This window comes from Mytilus edulis, chromosome 5, assembly GCF_963676685.1.
Source record: "Mytilus edulis chromosome 5, xbMytEdul2.2, whole genome shotgun sequence".
Lineage (NCBI taxonomy): Eukaryota > Metazoa > Mollusca > Bivalvia > Mytilida > Mytilidae > Mytilus > Mytilus edulis.
In genome coordinates, this window is record NC_092348.1 from 54,281,388 (window position 1) to 54,299,881 (window position 18,494).

An 18,494-nucleotide genomic window follows, 5' to 3' on the forward strand; every position below is an offset into this window, starting at 1 on the left:
TATCATTTTTTCACATACAGTTGACTTTGATCATTACAAAAATATATGTTAACATTCTTTATTTTAACATTCAAATATAGAAATATTAAGACTGTTTGACAAAGTTTTTAAAAGTTACAACATCACTATTGAATGGGATTCATGATTCAAATAAAAATTGTATCTAATGAAGATTTAGAAATCAATACTAATTTTATTGAAAACACATATTCTATCTCTAAAAACTTTCTAAAACATTACAAAAATAATAAATTGTGGAGCATTCAATTCCTTTCAGAGGAAAACGGAAAAAAAGAGGTGAAAGATATGGTACTAAAGGGAAATTCAGACTCAAAATTTGAAAATAAACTGAAAATGCCATGGCTTAAAAAGAAAATACCAACAGACAAAACACAACATAGAAAACAAAAGACATGAACCCCACCAAAAACTGGTTGTGATCTCCGTAACTCAGAATGGGTAAGCAGGAAGATTTGCATCAAATAATCCAGTATCAGTTAGTGGCCTTTATATGTCTAATTGAATATCTGTCTTTTTTTCTTCAACAAAATGAAATGGGAGGACATAATTTGCCAATCATTAGACACAATTAATTATTCAAACCTTTATATATTAAAACGGACATGATGAAGGTATTTGAATTTCAATTTACAATATTTAAAAAAAACCACTATAAAATCAACCAAAAGGTTTACCTTTTAATAAAGAAAGATATTTGCCAGGCAACCTTAGAAACAGAACTTCAGTTAGATATTTAAACTGTTTTAACTTTTCACATAAATAAATTATATCTTCCAATTGATTATCATTTTTTTTTTCATGAACTATTATACTAAAGTCACAACAACTCTTGTGTTCTTGTGCAACACAGGAATCATTACTTTGATACCAAGGTTGAAATCATTATTTCTGAAAAATCTGAAAATCTTTTTTTGGTTTCAACTTTCATATCAGGTCATATTTGACATTGATTATAAGTTTTTGGCTACCTTGGATAATTCTAATTCTATTTCTCCTAAATATGCTTCCTTTGAAAGAAACAATAATTATCAAAATTTGAAAAACAGACAATAATGCAAGATTAATAAATCTAACATTTGTAGAGATTTAGCATAAAAAAACAGTGCATGTATGACACCAGTAATTATTTTTTTATATCTTCAAGTTAAAAAGCTTTTAATCTGTTTTTGTTATTTAGATACTTTGTAGTTTGTTATGCATTCCGATTTTCAAAGTCTTCATAATACCTATTAAGATTATTCCTATTAGTAAACAACATGCCTGTTTAAACAGAAAGTAGAAAGCTTATCTGCTCTGGCAAGATTTACATGATTTAAATTGTTAATATTTAGTTAAATTATATAATTGTTTACACAATCAGGTAAACATGACCTTAGATGGTCTGGCTATTCTACTTAGGCCCTTCGAATTCATATGCTCCCAAATATTTTAATATTTAGTTTACCCGATACATTTAGTTTGGATCATATATGAGGAAAGTGTTTAATGTGTCTTGCATATTAAAACTGGTATCAAACATTTTTATTACTCCCAGACTAAAAGATTATGAAACTCTTTTCTAAGATCTTTAATAGGTCTTTGTTTAGCAAAAACCAACAGCACAAACCATATCATATAAAAGTGTTTTTTCAGGTTTTTTTTTATGTTTTATATCATAAGTTAGCATATTAATCTATTGTAATAAAAATTCATAATATCTTATAAAATTTGTAGCTTTAGCTAACAAAGTCCTTATATTTGTATAAAGTAACATTTGTTTATAGTGGAAAATTGTTTTAACTTCAAGTAAGCTACAATTAAAAATTGCTTGCTAGTCCCACTCGGTGATTAATATTAGAAAACTATGGTTAATATTCCAATCAATCTACGATGAAGGGGAGATAAATATTTCAACTTTTATTTATAGTCTTTTTCAAAAATGATGAACGGTGTTTTATTTTGGTATGTAATCATTTCAAACCTTTCAAATTTAAGAAATTATATTCATTCGTTCATCAATGTTTTTGATACACCAATAAAAAAAACTGAAATATATTGAATTGATACATTTCGTAATTATTCAAAATTATATCAGAAACCTATACTTAATTATAAAATAATGAACCTGTTAAAGGGAGACAATACTGGCATAATTTTTTTCAAATCGGCACATAATACAAAGGAATGTCACTCTTGCATACAAATGGCACATCAATATAATTAATTAACTGTGCATTCATGCTCCACCTTCAATGAAGATTCTATTCTAAATTATAAATATAACCAAAAGTTGTTAATCTATAGGATAGTAAAGACTAATGAAAGCTAACCCACTGTAAAAAATATTCCTTTGAAATTTTTTAAAACTTCCTCAGAAAAATGCTTGAGCTACTTGACTTTCATAGCTCATAATTAATGTTTTTACACAATATTTTAATAAAGTAGTTAAAGATTATTTGCTTCTCAAAGTGTAAGACGCAATAAAAATCGTATGCTTGCATCATCTTACCCAAATACAGATTTAATTAAGTCCTGTACATTTCGACATTTGTTTGTTTATTTTTATCAATACCTGTTTGTTAACAAATAACAAGTACATGTCAAGATCTGACTAAATACCTATATCCCGATATCGTCAGGTAAATATGCTACATAAGTGCATTTGTTCTGAGACAAAAGTTTATCACAAGGAAAATATTTAACTGAATACTGTAAATTAAGAAATTATAGCATGCATTTATTACTGCGATTTTTGTCATTTAAGACTAAAATTCTATTTTAATTTTTGCGATATTGAGGAAAATCCTGTATTCTCAAATAACAATTTTCAAAATGCGAGACAAAATAATTGCGATTATAACCCTGTAGCGTTTTTCGCGATAATAAAAATATTGCAATAATTTCTGAATTTACAGTAATGCTAGATGACAAATAAAGTCATGGACATAATATCGCCCCCGTACATGGACGTAATATTGTCCCGTAGATCCAGGTATCCCAGTATTAATATGTTAGAATGTATATCAGTCAGTGTACCATCACATTTGTTTTATTACATGACAAATATTTAACACCAACACATAAATGCTTAAATATTAAATTTACACAAGAAACAAAAATGCATTGGAACCATAGAACTGGTTATAAAAAAGCTTTTGCAAATAAAAATCTACAAATAAAAAAAAAATGTTTGTAAAAATGTTTCAAGACAAAAAGGCATAACAAAACTTTTTTGGAAGGTTGTGGGCTCGTCATTCCTAAATTTGTTCTAAAGCCAGTAACAATTTGGTTCAATGTAAGAATGAAAAAAAAATTGGTGGTATTACAAGCTTTCATTTGTCTTCATTCTAACAGAATGAGAGTCAAAATGAAAAAAAATACTTTAACTTAAGTGATATTTTTATGTGTGCATGATCCTGATGTGACACTCATGCAAACGTATCATTTTCAATTATATATATTTGATAATTTCTGAGATTCGTTGATATTTATACTAGTAAGGCATCAACTACACATTAAGTAATATGACACATTTCTTCATTTACAAATCTGATCTCTCCCTCTAGAAGAGTTCTGAGTACAGCTTTGGTAATGTAGCTGGTTGTACCATGTTTAACATTTGGTGGAGTGTTAAAGAAAATTATCATGTCATCTTGTTTTTCAGATCCTTTGTCCCTAGCTTCATCTCTCTGGAAATCTTCAAAAGAGTCTTGAATAATCTGCAAAATAATTACAAGACAACTTCAGTGCTTTCATCATAGTTGCATGTTTTTGGTGTATGATTTGCATAATATAGATTCTTACACTGGTACCAGTGGATATCGGATTTATCCAATCGAGATATTTAAATTTTGATAAATATTAAGCTAGAATAAATCCAATAATCCATGAGTAACTATGTGAGAATATAATTTTCTAATGATTATCAAATCACTTTTCATTTTTGATACATGCAACAAGTGTATTACGATATTTCTCCACTCGAGACAGTAAAATTTCAATATTTAAAGCGTGAGGCTTGCAGAGCTTTTTAAATAATTAAAAATTTAACTGTTGAGAGTGGAGAAATATCGTTATACACGAGTTACAGTGGTGGAATCTGTTTCTCTAATGATTTTTATCCTTCCTTTTCAAAGATTTGACAAAAGTTGTGTACTTTTGATGTGACGTCATCAGGCATGGTTGCCTTTTTTCATGATGTCACAATAAGAAAATTCAAAAGAAAACAAGAAAATTTAATGTCACAATCAAATTTCAACCAATCATTTGCCGAGAACAGATTTTTCACTAGTGAGGAGAAATATTTTTTTCACACCGGTCAGGAAATGTGAAAATAGCACCAAAATTAGAGAAACAAAAATTCCTTTCTAGTGCCTTCAGCATTCCTCAAAATCTTCAATTTCTCTAACATCTTGCACAATTAGATTCATCCAGTAAGCTGATAGAGGTTATACTCTTAAACTCAGTCAATAATGTACAGAGATAGTCGGTAACCACACTTTTTTTATTTAATGGTCTTGAACTATCAGTCCAGAAAGGTTTAATTGCAAAAGAATTAAGAAAAGAAATTTATTAAATAGTTTACAATACCTTATCCATATTAGCAGCCTGATCAAATGTAACTTCTGGGTTTCTTTTCAACATGGTGGACACAACCATAAATGCCTGAAATAAACAAACCATCCATTGTTAGAAGCATAATATTACAGAGTACTATGAAGGAATTATATCATGATAGTTAATATATATTCAATGCAAATTTCAAAGTTGATATATATGTAGGGCTCTAAAGTGCGATGGGGACGCTAAAGTGCGATGGTCACGCTAAAGTGTGATGGTCTACGCTAAAGTGCAATGGTCCGCGAAAGTATAGACGTACTAAACGTAGTTGGATTATGACGTTAACAGTCGTTTTTAGAAACCCTCTTTATACAAACCAAGAATGAACATGCTGGAAGATGAAATAAAAAATGGAAGCGAAAAGATGCATATTAATGTTAAATTAAGTTTACATTAAAATATTGTCGATTTTATTGAATGTATAAACGTCGGTTAAGGTACACGTTTTCTAGCGTAAATCATAAATTGTCCATTAAAATATCAGTGTGTACATTGTAGTAAAAACATGTTTTAATACTCGCTACAAAAAAGAGGAAAGCTCCAACAACAACCCTTTTTTCTCGCATTTGAATCTGACAATGACCAAATTTTGTATTTGAAACTGACAACAGTTTATTTTTGACGGTGAGAATTTTTTCCCGCAAAGATATTTCATTCTTCAATTGACAGAGAATAAAATTTTGCCAAAAAAAATATTTGTTGTCGATTTCGTTTTTGCAAAAAATACTGCTGAAAATTGGACATTTTTGCAATTTTGAAGAAACAAACGTTTTTTATTTAAAAAAAATAAATATGATTTTTTAATCAACATATACTTATATATAATGGGGCTCAAATTAAAGCAACATAGTTCAAGATGGTTAGAAAAATCTAACATTACCATTTAAAGAATTAATTCTTACTCAAATAAAGCCAAAAACGTCATGGTTATCCCCAAAAACGGCAAGAAATGTACATTTGAAATGCACATTTTAAATTTTTTTAAATATTTCTAACGGTGTCGATTTGACCAAAGTAAGATATGTTATTCTTTGAAAAAAATGGAACGTCATAACGTTTTGAAAAATATTTGTCACCATACTCGTTTTTGAGAAAAATCCAGTAATATAATATTGTTTACTCTATCCCTTCCGTAAGCCTCACAAATTGCGCCAAAAATTAAGACGTTTCGGGACGTAACGTTATATTTCCCCGCTAATTTTTCAAAGGCAGTGCGACGTTGTTGCAGACTGTGACTTTGTTGGATAGTTGTCTCGATAGCACTCATATCGCATCTTCTTATTTATAATGGACCAGTATCTGTACGAGATAATAATTCAGTTAGCTTTACTATTGTGTTCGTCAAAATTGTGAAACATGCAAACAATTAATTCGAATAATTCAGTCGTTATATTCCGCTGATCTAAAATTACAAGTAGGAGAGATCGATTACGGGGAGGGACTGAATTATTCGGGTTAGTAAACCATGGAATTACAAACTATTAAAATAGTCCCCGTCTCTGGTATACGGTATTTCATCCCCCTTTTAAAACAAACGAATTACACGTTAGAAATCCTTTTCTGTGTGTCGGTCTATAGTACAAAGCAGGGTTAATTTTCATATTATATTTATATTTTATGTTTTTGTTCTGATTATTCATTTTATATGCCACTTGACGTCCGTCATCCATAATCATTATTTATTTTACCGTTACTTTACAAAGAAGTGTTTTTCTTACACTGATTTATATTACACTGTCTATATAATTTCACCTATCGAAATCAATAAAGAGCATGTGAAATTTTGCAACCAAACACTTGTCTAAAATCTCTCCGACTCTATAGTATATATTCATGTTGCAGTTTTGTTTTTTTCTTTCTTTACAGGCTTCTAGCTATAAAAAAAATCTGTATGTTGACTCTTAGTGTTTTGAATTATATGTTTCGTTGGGTTGCTGTCGTATTAATGTATACCTTTAAAATCTTTTTCATAAAAAAAGGATTGATTGGGTATAGAAATATTCACATCTCTGGACTGTTCCCGTCCAACAGTTACGTGTATATATATCAGATGTATAAATTTGCAGCCTCGTTTAGTCGAAATAAAAATGTCGTAATATCAGACGCATAGAGTATGGAGAGTTTCGCGCTATCTATACGTTAAAATACCATCTAAATAAATGGTTGAAGCGATATACGAACTTCGAATAAAATCTATAAACAACAACAAAGGTCACATGAATCTTCAAATAAGTCGCATCTGTTGCGCCTTTTGCAGTTGTAGATGAAAAAAATACTTTTATTAACAAAACAGTTCAGTAAGACATTAACTTGGAGAATAAACGAAACGGCCGAAAATGTTGAATGTTATTATAAATTGTAGCCATTTTTTTCGTGTGTTTTTGCTTTTATGACATATTTACAATATATAAGTATATGAAATTGACACGGTAATTTTTCCACATAAACAAGCCTGACTGCCGTGGTATAACGCTTCAATATAGGTTATTGCATATATACACAATGGAGATTGTTTTCTGTTCTACTGCCCTCTACATAGTTTGGCGGCATACAATGTAACCACTGATGTAGACATTGATTATTCAAACAAATGAATTCAAAGAGAAAGATGCGGAAAGAAATTCTAAAATTTTCGTTTAGAAATAAGATATAAAATAAAAATAAAATACCAAAACTGGAGTACTGTTTGAGACACTTATCAGTTAAGAACTAATGATTATGCATCACTATATGAAACTGATGAATTGATTGCTCCCGTGCTCCAGTGGCAAATATCTCACGCATATTTACGACGAGGCGAGAATGGATCTGAAGTAAATGATTGATAAATGTACATTATCAAGATATATAGTGTACTAGCGGTAAAATGTATGCCGTACTAGATAAAGTTGAATAATGATAAAAATATTGACTTAAGCTATTAGCCCCCCCACCCCCCAATTTCGAATTATGGTATTTCGATGGCTGTTTTTAATTTCCAATCCTGTTATGGACCCGCTGACTTAAGAGTGCGTGTCTAATTAGTCAAGACCTACACTGGTTTTTTGTTTGTTAAATTATATTTATTCCCTCATAGATTCTCATGCATAAGTAAACACCAACATCGTCAGATATTTTCCACTTGTATGTCAGTGTATATATTACAATGTTTTCCTAGTTCAATGTTTTCTTATTAGTTTTTTTACTGTGTCATCTTTTGTTTTACATTGTTTTCCGGTTAAAGGTCGTATTTATTTAAAGAGCTACTGTAAATATATTAGCACTTCAACGCAAAGCTAGATGCATGATAAATGTTAGTTTTACGCCGTATTTTATTTTTCTCAAGAAACCATTTTTTTCATCTTTCTCAAGTAAAACCAAACTTTGAGTTTTTTTTTTTATCCTGAATGACAATCTCTCGGAAAAGTTTGGTAAAGAACTAATTACAATTTGTGTTGCATTCTAATGCACTAATAAATCATTACGCATTTCCTTTCTACTGTATTGAAGATAATTTTCATAAAACGGAAACTTAAGTGAGTATGGTCTAGTAATGATTAAGATAATTGCAGTTATTTTATAATAGACAAAAAGGACAAAGATATCTTTTAAGTTTTGAGTTCTAGCTCTGTTAATATTCTGTATGAGTTTTTTGCCGATTCCCGCCGTGCCCTTTCCTTTACGGAAAGAAACCGCCCTTTCCAGACGGCCATTATGACGTCGTTGAAACATCGTGAAATTACGGGGAACAATAGACGACGGTTACGTTTGTTATTACCTCCCCTGAAACTGTTGGATATGCCCTTAATAGGCTGTGTAAACGGCAAGCTACATCAATTATTCAATACACCCCACTTCCTGAACATGCATGAAATATTTTGCACTGGACGTTAATCAACCAACAACCAATCCAATATGACTGAATTGTTTAAAATTCATTAAAAGGAAATATAGTATTTTGTGACACCTAAATTACCTATTAAGCAATTATTACTAGGTCATCTTCTAAATTTAGAAACAGTCACATAAGACTACCGGTAAAGTAAAAGCCTATCGCATTATATGTTATATCATAGCAAACTAGATTTTGCAAAAAGACTTGTTTTTTAAATTAGTGCCCTTTTATCTTTCTCTTTTGTTCCATCACACTTTAGCTTGAGACACCATCGTACTTTAGTGTACACCGTCACACTTTAGTTTGACCATCGCACTTTAGAGTCCTACATATATATGCGATCAGATGGATACATCTGTTGTAGAGTTGTCACTGACTCAGACGTACTTATAAATATAATTATTTTCTGTGACTGTATATTACATTAATTTGTAGGATCCTTTACTATAGATTATTTAGCTGATCTGTAACAATAACATCTTCATGCCTTATATATCATGTACTGTAGTACGCCCCTAGATTAAAACTGACGAGGAAAGGTAACACACGGCCAGCGATAGCTCTTTTTTTGAGAGCCCAGGTGGTCGTGTGGTCTAGCAGGACGGCTGTAGTGCAGGCGATTTGGTGTCACGATATCACAGTAGCATGGGTTCGAATCCTGGCGAGGGAAGAACCAAAAATTTGCGAAAGCTAATTTACAGATCTAACATTGTTGGGTTGATGTTTAGACGAGTTGTATATACATTATGTACACAGCCATGTCTCACCATCATTGATGCGATCCGATGGATACATCTGTTGTAGAGTTGTCACTGACTCAGACGTACTTATAAATATAATTATTTTCTGTGACTGTATATTACATTAATTTGAAGGATCCTTTACTATAGATAATTTAGCTGATCTGTAACAATAACATCTTCATGCCTTATATATCATGTACTGTAGTACGCCCCTAGATTAAAACTGACAAGGAAAGGTAACACACGGCCAGCGAAAGCTCTTTTTTTGAGAGCCCAGGTGGTCGTGTGGTCTAGCAGGACGGCTGTAGTGCAGGCGATTTGGTGTCACGATATCACAGTAGCATGGGTTTGAATCCCGGTGAGGGAAGAACCAAAAATTTGCAAAAGCAAATTTACAGATCTAACATTGTTTGGTTGATGTTTAGACGAGTTATATATATATATAGTCAATGCCAATCTCAAAGTTGATATATAGTCAATGCCAATCTCACAGTTGATATATAGTCAATGCCAATCACAAATTTTATATGCAAAATGATGCAAGATACATAGATTTTATTTTTATTTTCAATTTATGTATTAAAGTTGTGTGAGGTTATCTGACCTAACTATTTCATTCATAGCAATTATTGGTGAGATGCAATAAAATTTCAGTGAAGTTAATGTCTAGAACTCGTTGCATCTATGCTATAAACTCATCAATGATAATCTTGCACTCCTTTTCAAGATATTGAGTGGCCATTAAAGCTTTGACTTTTATTCAATTGACCTATAACACTGTTGTAAACTAATGCATGTTATATTAACATTATGAACTTTGATGTGTGTTATTCTTTATGTTTAATTTGACTCTTTTAAAGCAAACTTCTTCGATGAAGACATGTATTAGTCTAAATAAATGCACTAATAAGTCATTTAATACCATTTATATACTGGTTAGTCATTTAATACCATTTATATAATGGTAAGTCATTAATAACATTTATTCAAGTCATTCAATAACATTTATATAAGTCATTTAAAAACATTTATATAAGTCATTTTATAACATTTATATAAGTCATTTTATAACATTTATATAAGTCATTTAACAACATTGGTTTAAGTCTTTAAATAAAATTTATCTTTAAAGTCTATAACTGTCTTCAGATTCAAATACAACTATAACTTCCTAAACCATGAAATTTGCAGCCACTAACAGTAAACAAGAGTGCACACACTGAAAGTCTCGCTTTCTTTACTAATTATTGATATTTTGTTGATAGCCCTAAATATAAAGCTTTAATACAACTGTCACATTAACTTAACATTAATCAAGAAAACTAAATATTGACCAATGAACCATGAAAATGAGGTCAAGGTTAGATGAACCATGCCAGGCAGGCATGTTCAGCTAACAATTCTTCCATACAACAAATATAGTTGACCTATTGCTTATAGTTAAAGAAAAACAGACCAAAACACAAAAACTTAACACAGAGCAATGAACCGTGAAAATGAGGTCAAGGTCAAATAAAACCTGCGCGACTGAATTATACATCATAAAATAATACCATACACCAAATATAGTTGACCTATTGCATATATTATTAGAAAAAAAGACCAAAACTCAAAAACTTAACTTTGACCACTGAACCATGAAAATGAGTTCAAAGTCAGATGACACTGCCAGCTAGACATGTACACCTTACAATCATTCCATAGACCAAATATAGTTGACCTAATGCATACAGTATAAGAAAAACAGACCAAAACACAAGTAGACTATAACCACTGAACCATGAAAATGAGGTCAAGGTCAGATGACACCTGCCAGTTGGACATGTACACCTTACAGTCCTTCCATACACCAAATATACTAACCCTATTGCTTATAGTATCTGAGATATGGACTTGACCACCAAAACTTAACCTTGTTCACTGATCCATGAAATGAGGTCGAGGTCAAGTGAAAACTGTCTGACGGGCATGAGGACCTTGCAAAGTACACACATATCAAATATAGTTATCCTATTACTTATAATAAGAGAAAATTCAACATTACAAAAAATTTCAAGTAGTCACTGAACCATGAAAATGAGGTCAAGGAAATGGGACATGTGACTGACGGAAACTTCGTAACATGAGGCATCCATATACAAAGTATGAAGCATCTAGGTCTTCCACCTTCTAAAATATAAAGCTTTTAAGAAGTTAGCTAATGTCACCTCCGCCGCCGGATCACTATCCTTATTTCGAGCTTTCTGCGACAAAAGTTGCAGGCTCGACAATAAATTTACATTAAATAGTTCTATCAATATCAACCTTATAGTACTGAAAACTGTACCTCTACTATAATCTGTCTGTAAGCAGGATCAGCTATCTTACTCAACATCTGTTCTACTAGTAGGGAAAAGTTTAATTCATACATTGTCATATCTGACAAGGTGGGTTGCTGAAAAAATAAATATTTATTGATTATTTCAGAAATTACACATTAAGACATTGCAGGAAAATTGGTACCGTTCATGTTATTACTACCACTGGGTCGATGCCTCTGCTGGTGGACTGTTAGTCCCCGAGGGTCAGGGTTGGCAAAGTATTACCCGCCCGGGTTTTACTGGGCTGGAAAACCCGGGTTTTCCCGGGCTGGGCAATACTTCCTGAAAAGGGGAATACTGGGTAATACTGGGCAATATGATTTTTTAAGCTTATTTCAATACAAAATAGTAAAGACTAGTTGTAGTTTCATAGTATTGTAGCTAAATATATACATTTTATACAGATAACCATTGAAAGTCATCAAATATTCAATTTCATTCTCTTCTCCACATAATTCTATGTAGGCAAAATACAATATTTGCACAATTTAGGATTCCTCATTAATTTCCAAGCATTGTTTCAATTATCTTAACACTTTATTGCAGTGTTTAAGTGAATTGTAAAGTAAATTGCTATACATGTATACACAATCATGATTGCTAAATAAACACCCTACAGGGTCTTGTCATTAACTCTTATAGAAATGAAAAGACTGATTATTATTATATAAACATATCTGTGTTCTAATCTGAATAATTACTTATTAATTAGTTTTGTACATTTGTACATCAAAGTAATTTGTCTTACATGTACATGTAATCCTTAAATTCTTTATACTAGTTATATATTTGAAAAAATATTTTTTTATCAGAGTTGTTAGAATAATTCTTTCTCAGATGTATACTCTTGTACTTTTGTACATGTCTGTATCATAAGACTCTCAAACAAGTAAACTTATTTATAAATAAAAATAGGTTTACATATATCTTAAATGTATTGCATTTGTGTTTGATTACTGAATCCTCTTTGAAATTCAGGCCAGAAACGTATATTACCCAGTATTGCCCAGTATTACCCAGTAAAACCCCGGTTTTCCCAGTATTTCCCACTGGGCTGGGCAATACTCATAAAACCCGGGTTTTTGCCAACCCTGCCGAGGGTATCACCAGCCAAGGCATGAAAATACAGATTTCTTTTGTTATTAAAATTTGCTGTTGCAAAATGTTAGAAATTATAATAAATTCAGGAATGTATCTCCCTCATGCAAAGCTCTGATTCTTTTCACAGATTTGGCTATACTTTTTGGACCTTTTTGATTATAGCTCTTCATCTTTTATTTGGATTTCAAATATTTTGGCCACGAGCATCACTGAAGAGACATGTTTTGTCGAAATGCGCATCTGGTGCAGGAAAATTGGTACCGTTCATGTTATTACATAGTTTTGATTTTGTTGTAAGGTGTTACTGATCATATAATTACTCATAAATAAAGACTTTTTTTATACTCAGTATGTTTTTTCTATATGAAAAATAATGCAATAGTTGTGCTATTTCATTTCACAGACTATTTGCCAGTCAATAGTTTTAAAGCATAACCCTAATCATATTTCCCATACTTTTTCATGGTTAATTTTTCATTGGACAATAATGACGTCATTAACTATTCTGCTTGGATTTTGTGTGCTTGGCAACGTCAAACTTTAATTTCCTAAACGGTATAATATGTTTGTGTCCATCGTAATTTCTCTTATAAAATAGAAAGAAAATCTTAGCGACGCATTTTTTAAAGATCTAAAATATAATATAGTACTTAATTTATAATATGGGTCTGTCAACGTCTCCTAGACCTGTATTTGCATTTGTTGTACTTTAGCTAGAATTCATTATATGCACGGAAAGTTTAACACAAGTATTCCTAGTCTTGATTGCAATTAATGAAATATTTACAAATACAACACGACTATAAAAAACAAACGTATAGTTGATCTTGTGTATGTCAAGTTATGTGACATTTTTCTTTTCTTTCAGATTATGTATGTACATTTTTAGAGAGTTAGTTGGGTTGGTATAATAAACTCTTAATGATTGTGTTGTTCAGTATAATAAAACTCCTAATGACTGGTTTTGCGGGTAATAGCAAGTTTGTTGTCCCTTCGCATACTTTAATAAAATTGAGAATGGAAATGGGGAATGTGCCAAAGAGACAACAACCTGACCATAGAAAAAAACAACAGCAGAAGGTCACCAACAGGTCTTCAATGTAGCGTGAAATTCCCGCACCCAGAGGCGTCCTTCAGCTGGCCCCTAAACAAATATATACTAGTTCAGTGATAATGAACGCCATACTAATTTCCTAATTGTACACAAGAAACTAAAATTAAAATAATACAAGACTAACAAAGGCCAGAGGCTCCTGACTTGGGACAGGCGCAAAAATGTGGCGGGGTTAAACATGTTTGTGAAATCTCAACCCTCCCCCTATACCTCTAGCCAAGTAGAAAAGTAAATGCATAACAATACGCACATTAAAATTCAGTCCAAGAGAAGTCCAAGTCTGATGTCAGAAGATGTAACCAAAGAAAATAAACAAAATGACAATAATAAGTTCTTTTTCAGATAGTTTTGTAAACATTTATTTGTCTATAGTTTTATATAGAAAAATAAATATTGAGGTATAATAATGTAGAATGCTGCACTCTCAGTTATTATTACATTCTGTGTTCCATTGGAAATATCATATTTTGCAATACAATAATATTTTATATTGAATCTTTAATTACCTGAGGTAAATGATATCCAGCTAATTTAATACCATTAGGTGTTTTTTCCAATATTTCCCAAACTCTATCATAAAAGTCTTTTGGGGTCCTGTTCAAGGCCCCATCGATCTGTCTTTGTTGTAAGGGAGTCCTACAATCTGTCTCAAATATATTCTGCACCAGGACTTGGAGTATCATCTCTTTAATATCACTAGGTGATTGTGAGTGTATATCTATAGGACCACCTTCTTCTTGCTCTTTCTCTATCTGTATAGCTCGGATAAACCAACTGAAATGTATATATATGATAGAAATAAGAAGATGTGGTCTGAATGACAATGAGACAACTCTCAATCCAAGCTACAATGTATAAAAAGTACAATTATGGGTCAAAGTACAGCATTCAACACAGAGACACTGAACAGCATGATATAAAGGGCCCAAAAAGTGACTAGAACCTGTATGTTTAATTGAAAACTGTAGGTTGACCTCTGTTTGTCTTATTTACATGTTTGCCTAATTCATGAACACCAGACCTTAACAAATTTCAAGAAAATGTTCAAAATTCAATATTGGAGCCTACATTCACAATCCAAACAACACCGTAAAATTTGTATTTATTAGATGTAAGCATTCTAGAGAAAGACTGTGACATGTGAACAATTACCCTAAATCTAAATATTAAAGTGGCATAAGTCTACAACTAGAGGCTCTAAAGAGCCTGTGTCGCTCACCTTGGTCTATGTGACTATTAAACAAAGGAAGCAGATGGATTCATGACAAAATTGTATTTTGGTGATGGTGATGTGTTTGTACATCTTACTTTACTGAACATCCTTGCAGCTTACAATTATCTCTATCTATAATGAACTTGGCCCAGTAGTTTCAGTGGAAAATGTTAGTAAAAATTTACAAATTTTATAAAAATTGTTGAAAATTGACTATAAAGGACAATAACTCCTTAGGGGGTCAATTGACCATTTCGGTCATGTTGACTTATTTGTAAATCTTACTTTGCTGAACATTATTGCTGTTTACAGTTTATTTCTATCTATAATAATTTTCAAGATAAAAACCAAAAACAGTAAAATTTCCTTAAAATTACCAATTCAGGGGCAGGAACCCAACAACGGGTTGTCCGATTTATCTGAAAATTTCAGGGCAGATAGATCTTGACCTGATAAACAATTTATCCCCCTGTCAGATGTGCTCTAAAGGCTTTGGTTTTTGAGTTATAAGCCAAAAACTGCATTTTACCCCTATCTTCTATTTTTAGCCATGGCGGCCATCTTGGTTGGATGGCCGGGTCATCGGACACATTTTTTAAACTAGATACCCAAAAGATGATTGTGGATAAGTTTGGATTAATTTGGCCCAGTAGTTTCAGAGGAGAAGATTTTTGTAAAAGATTACTAAGATTTACGAAAAATGGTTAAAAATTGACTATAAAGGGCAATAACTCCTATATGGGTCAACTGACCATTTCGGTCATGTTGACTTATTTGTAAATCTTACTTTGCTGAACATTATTGCTGTTTACAGTTTATTTCTATCTATAATAATTTTCAAGATAATAACCAAAAACAGTAAAATTTCCTTAAAATTACCAATTCAAGGGCCACAACCTAACAACAGGTTGTCAGATTCATCTGAAAATTTCAGGGTAGATAGATCTTGACCTGATAAACAATTTTCTAATAGTCAGATTTGCTCTAAATGCTTTGGTTTTTAAGTTATAAGCCAAAAACTGCATTTTACCCCTATGTTCTATTTTTAGCCATGGCGGCCATCTTGGTTGGTTGGCCGGGTCCCTGGACACATTTTTTAAACTAGATACCCCAAAGATAATTGTGGCCAAGTTTGGATAAATTTGGCCCAGTGGTTTCAGAGGAGAAAATTTTTGTAAAAGATTACTAAGATTTACGAAAAATGGTTAAAAATTGACTATAAAGGGCAATAACTCCTATATGGGTCAACTGACCATTTCGGTCATGTTGACTTATTTGTAGATCTTACTTTGCTGAACATTATTGCTGTTTACAGTTTATCTCTACTTATAATAATATTCAAGATAATAACCATATAACGGCAAAATTTCCTTAAAATTGCCAATTCAGGGGCAGCAACCCAACAACCGGTTGTCCGATTCGTCTGAAAATTTTAGAGCAGATAGATCTTGACTTAATAAACAATTTAACACCATGTCAGATTTGCTCTAAATGCTTCGGTTTCAGAGTTATAAGCCAAAAACTGCATTTGACCCCTATGTTCTATTTTTAGCCATGGCGGCCATCTTGGTTGGTTGGCCGGGTAACCGAACACATTTTTTAAACTAGATACCCCAATGATGATTGTGGCCAAGTTTGGTTAAATTTGGCCCAGTAGTTTCAGAGGAGAAGATTTTTGTAAAAGTTAACGACGACGGACGACGGACGACGGCGGACGACGGACGCCGGACGCCAAGTGATGAGAAAAGCTCACTTGGCCCTTCGGGCCAGGTGAGCTAATAAAATTAGGGTTGTTTTTTTTAAATCAATAGGTACATACTTTTATTGATACCAGCATTTGTGTTTCAAGTAGATTTCCAAGCATACACAAGAAATTGCACATATTGTAAAAACAAATAATCTAAATATGACAGTTAAAGTCCTATAAGAAATTGCACATATTGTAAAAAAAATAATCTAAATATGACAGTTAAAGTCCTATAAGAAATTGCACATATTGTAAAAACAAATAATCTAAATATGACAGTTAAAGTCCTGTAACTCTAAGAAACAAACCCAAATAGTTCAAAATCAAAACTTTCACTTAATCAATCCCAATGACCATGATAACACATCGATTTTTTTTAAAAACAAAATGTATTTTGAACATGTGAACCTAAATGTTGACCAATTTGAAGACATGCCTCAAAATAAAATAAAATCTAACAAGAGACCAAATGACAAAGAAATTAATTATTATATCTGTTCAAAGGGAAATAACTCAAATTCATATAAAAAAAAAAAATTTTGCTACTTAAAATTCTTCTGGAAATTCTCAAACTCAACAAAGAGAACAGATACAATTGTGAAAATTGTATTTGTCCCTCATTTGGTCACAGAGTACAACTTATTTAAATTTGAAAAGATTCCATCAAAGCTTATTTTGTAAATGAACGGACACTGTTTGGCAGCCATCCCCTGCCCCCGCAAGCCAACTGTTCATCCCCAAATCAATAACCGTTTTTTCTTTTGAAAACCAGTTAAAAATAGAAGAAGATTGTGTATAAGAATACGATTGTCCTCACTCAAGCTCTCAAATTTTCCAAGCTAAACCAGACATAACTGCAAAATGGTAAATGACTAACAACCCAACTCTGTCTACATGGCTCTTAGCATTGTGTATGAGTTACATAAAATAAGATGAGACAAACCTAAGTTAGAGTACTGAAAAGAAAAAAAATGCATTTTTCACTTATGAAAGGGCATAACTCTAGAAAATTGAGTGACTCACTGCCAAATTATGGACTCTGTCTACAAGTTTAGGTTCTTTCCATTATGTATTGATTGATAAAATTTGGATGAGAGTAAGAGTGCACAAACCAAAAAAAAAAATCAATTTTCCAAGTTAAAAAGGGGCTTAGTTCTAACTTCTAAAACAGTAAGTGACTTACTGCCCTAGTCTGAACTCAGCTGTCTGCAGTTTTTGTTTTGGTTTTAAGCATTATGTATGAGTTTCATAAAATTTGCAATAGGCAAACATAAGCTAAAGTGCAGAAAGTAAAATGGGATGGATTGAAAGACAGAAAGTCAGAAGAACGAAAAGAAGGAAGGATGGTCAAGTGTAACGCTTAATGTCCAAGTTGCCTACAATGGGGGCATATATATATATATCATCAAACTTTAAATCATTTTACCCTATTCGAATCTTCAGTATACCATCAAACAATTCAGGTGAAGCAGCTATCAATTTTCCAATGCCTAGAATAAGTTCCTGTTGTAACACTGCCTGAAGTAGATCATATTGAGCACAACGACTATACAAAATGTTCTTCACTTCTCCTGGACTGATGGGTTTGTCTATTACTTCCTCTTCATGACCAAACACTCCAACTGTCACCTAAAATATAATTCAATCATAAATGACGGGAGTTTAAATTCCACGCAAATTATTTCATTGTCTTTAGTAGTATTACGCAAGACTTAGACCAAA

General features: G+C 31.9%; 1 protein-coding gene across 1 annotated transcript in view; it reads right to left on the bottom strand.

Annotated features, from left to right (window-relative positions):
- Positions 1-2,163: 2,163 nt before the first annotated feature.
- LOC139523913 (phosphorylase b kinase regulatory subunit beta-like) overlaps positions 2,164-18,494 on the bottom strand; it is a 39,004-nt gene continuing 22,673 nt past the window's right edge. The window contains exons 19-23 of the mRNA XM_071318311.1: positions 18,199-18,401; positions 14,319-14,586; positions 11,564-11,671; positions 4,591-4,665; positions 2,164-3,719 (exon numbers count right to left, since the gene is read on the bottom strand). Coding sequence (XP_071174412.1) covers positions 3,516-3,719; positions 4,591-4,665; positions 11,564-11,671; positions 14,319-14,586; positions 18,199-18,401 — 858 coding nt within the window. The 3' untranslated portion in view covers positions 2,164-3,515. The remainder of the gene's footprint in view (positions 3,720-4,590; positions 4,666-11,563; positions 11,672-14,318; positions 14,587-18,198; positions 18,402-18,494) is intronic.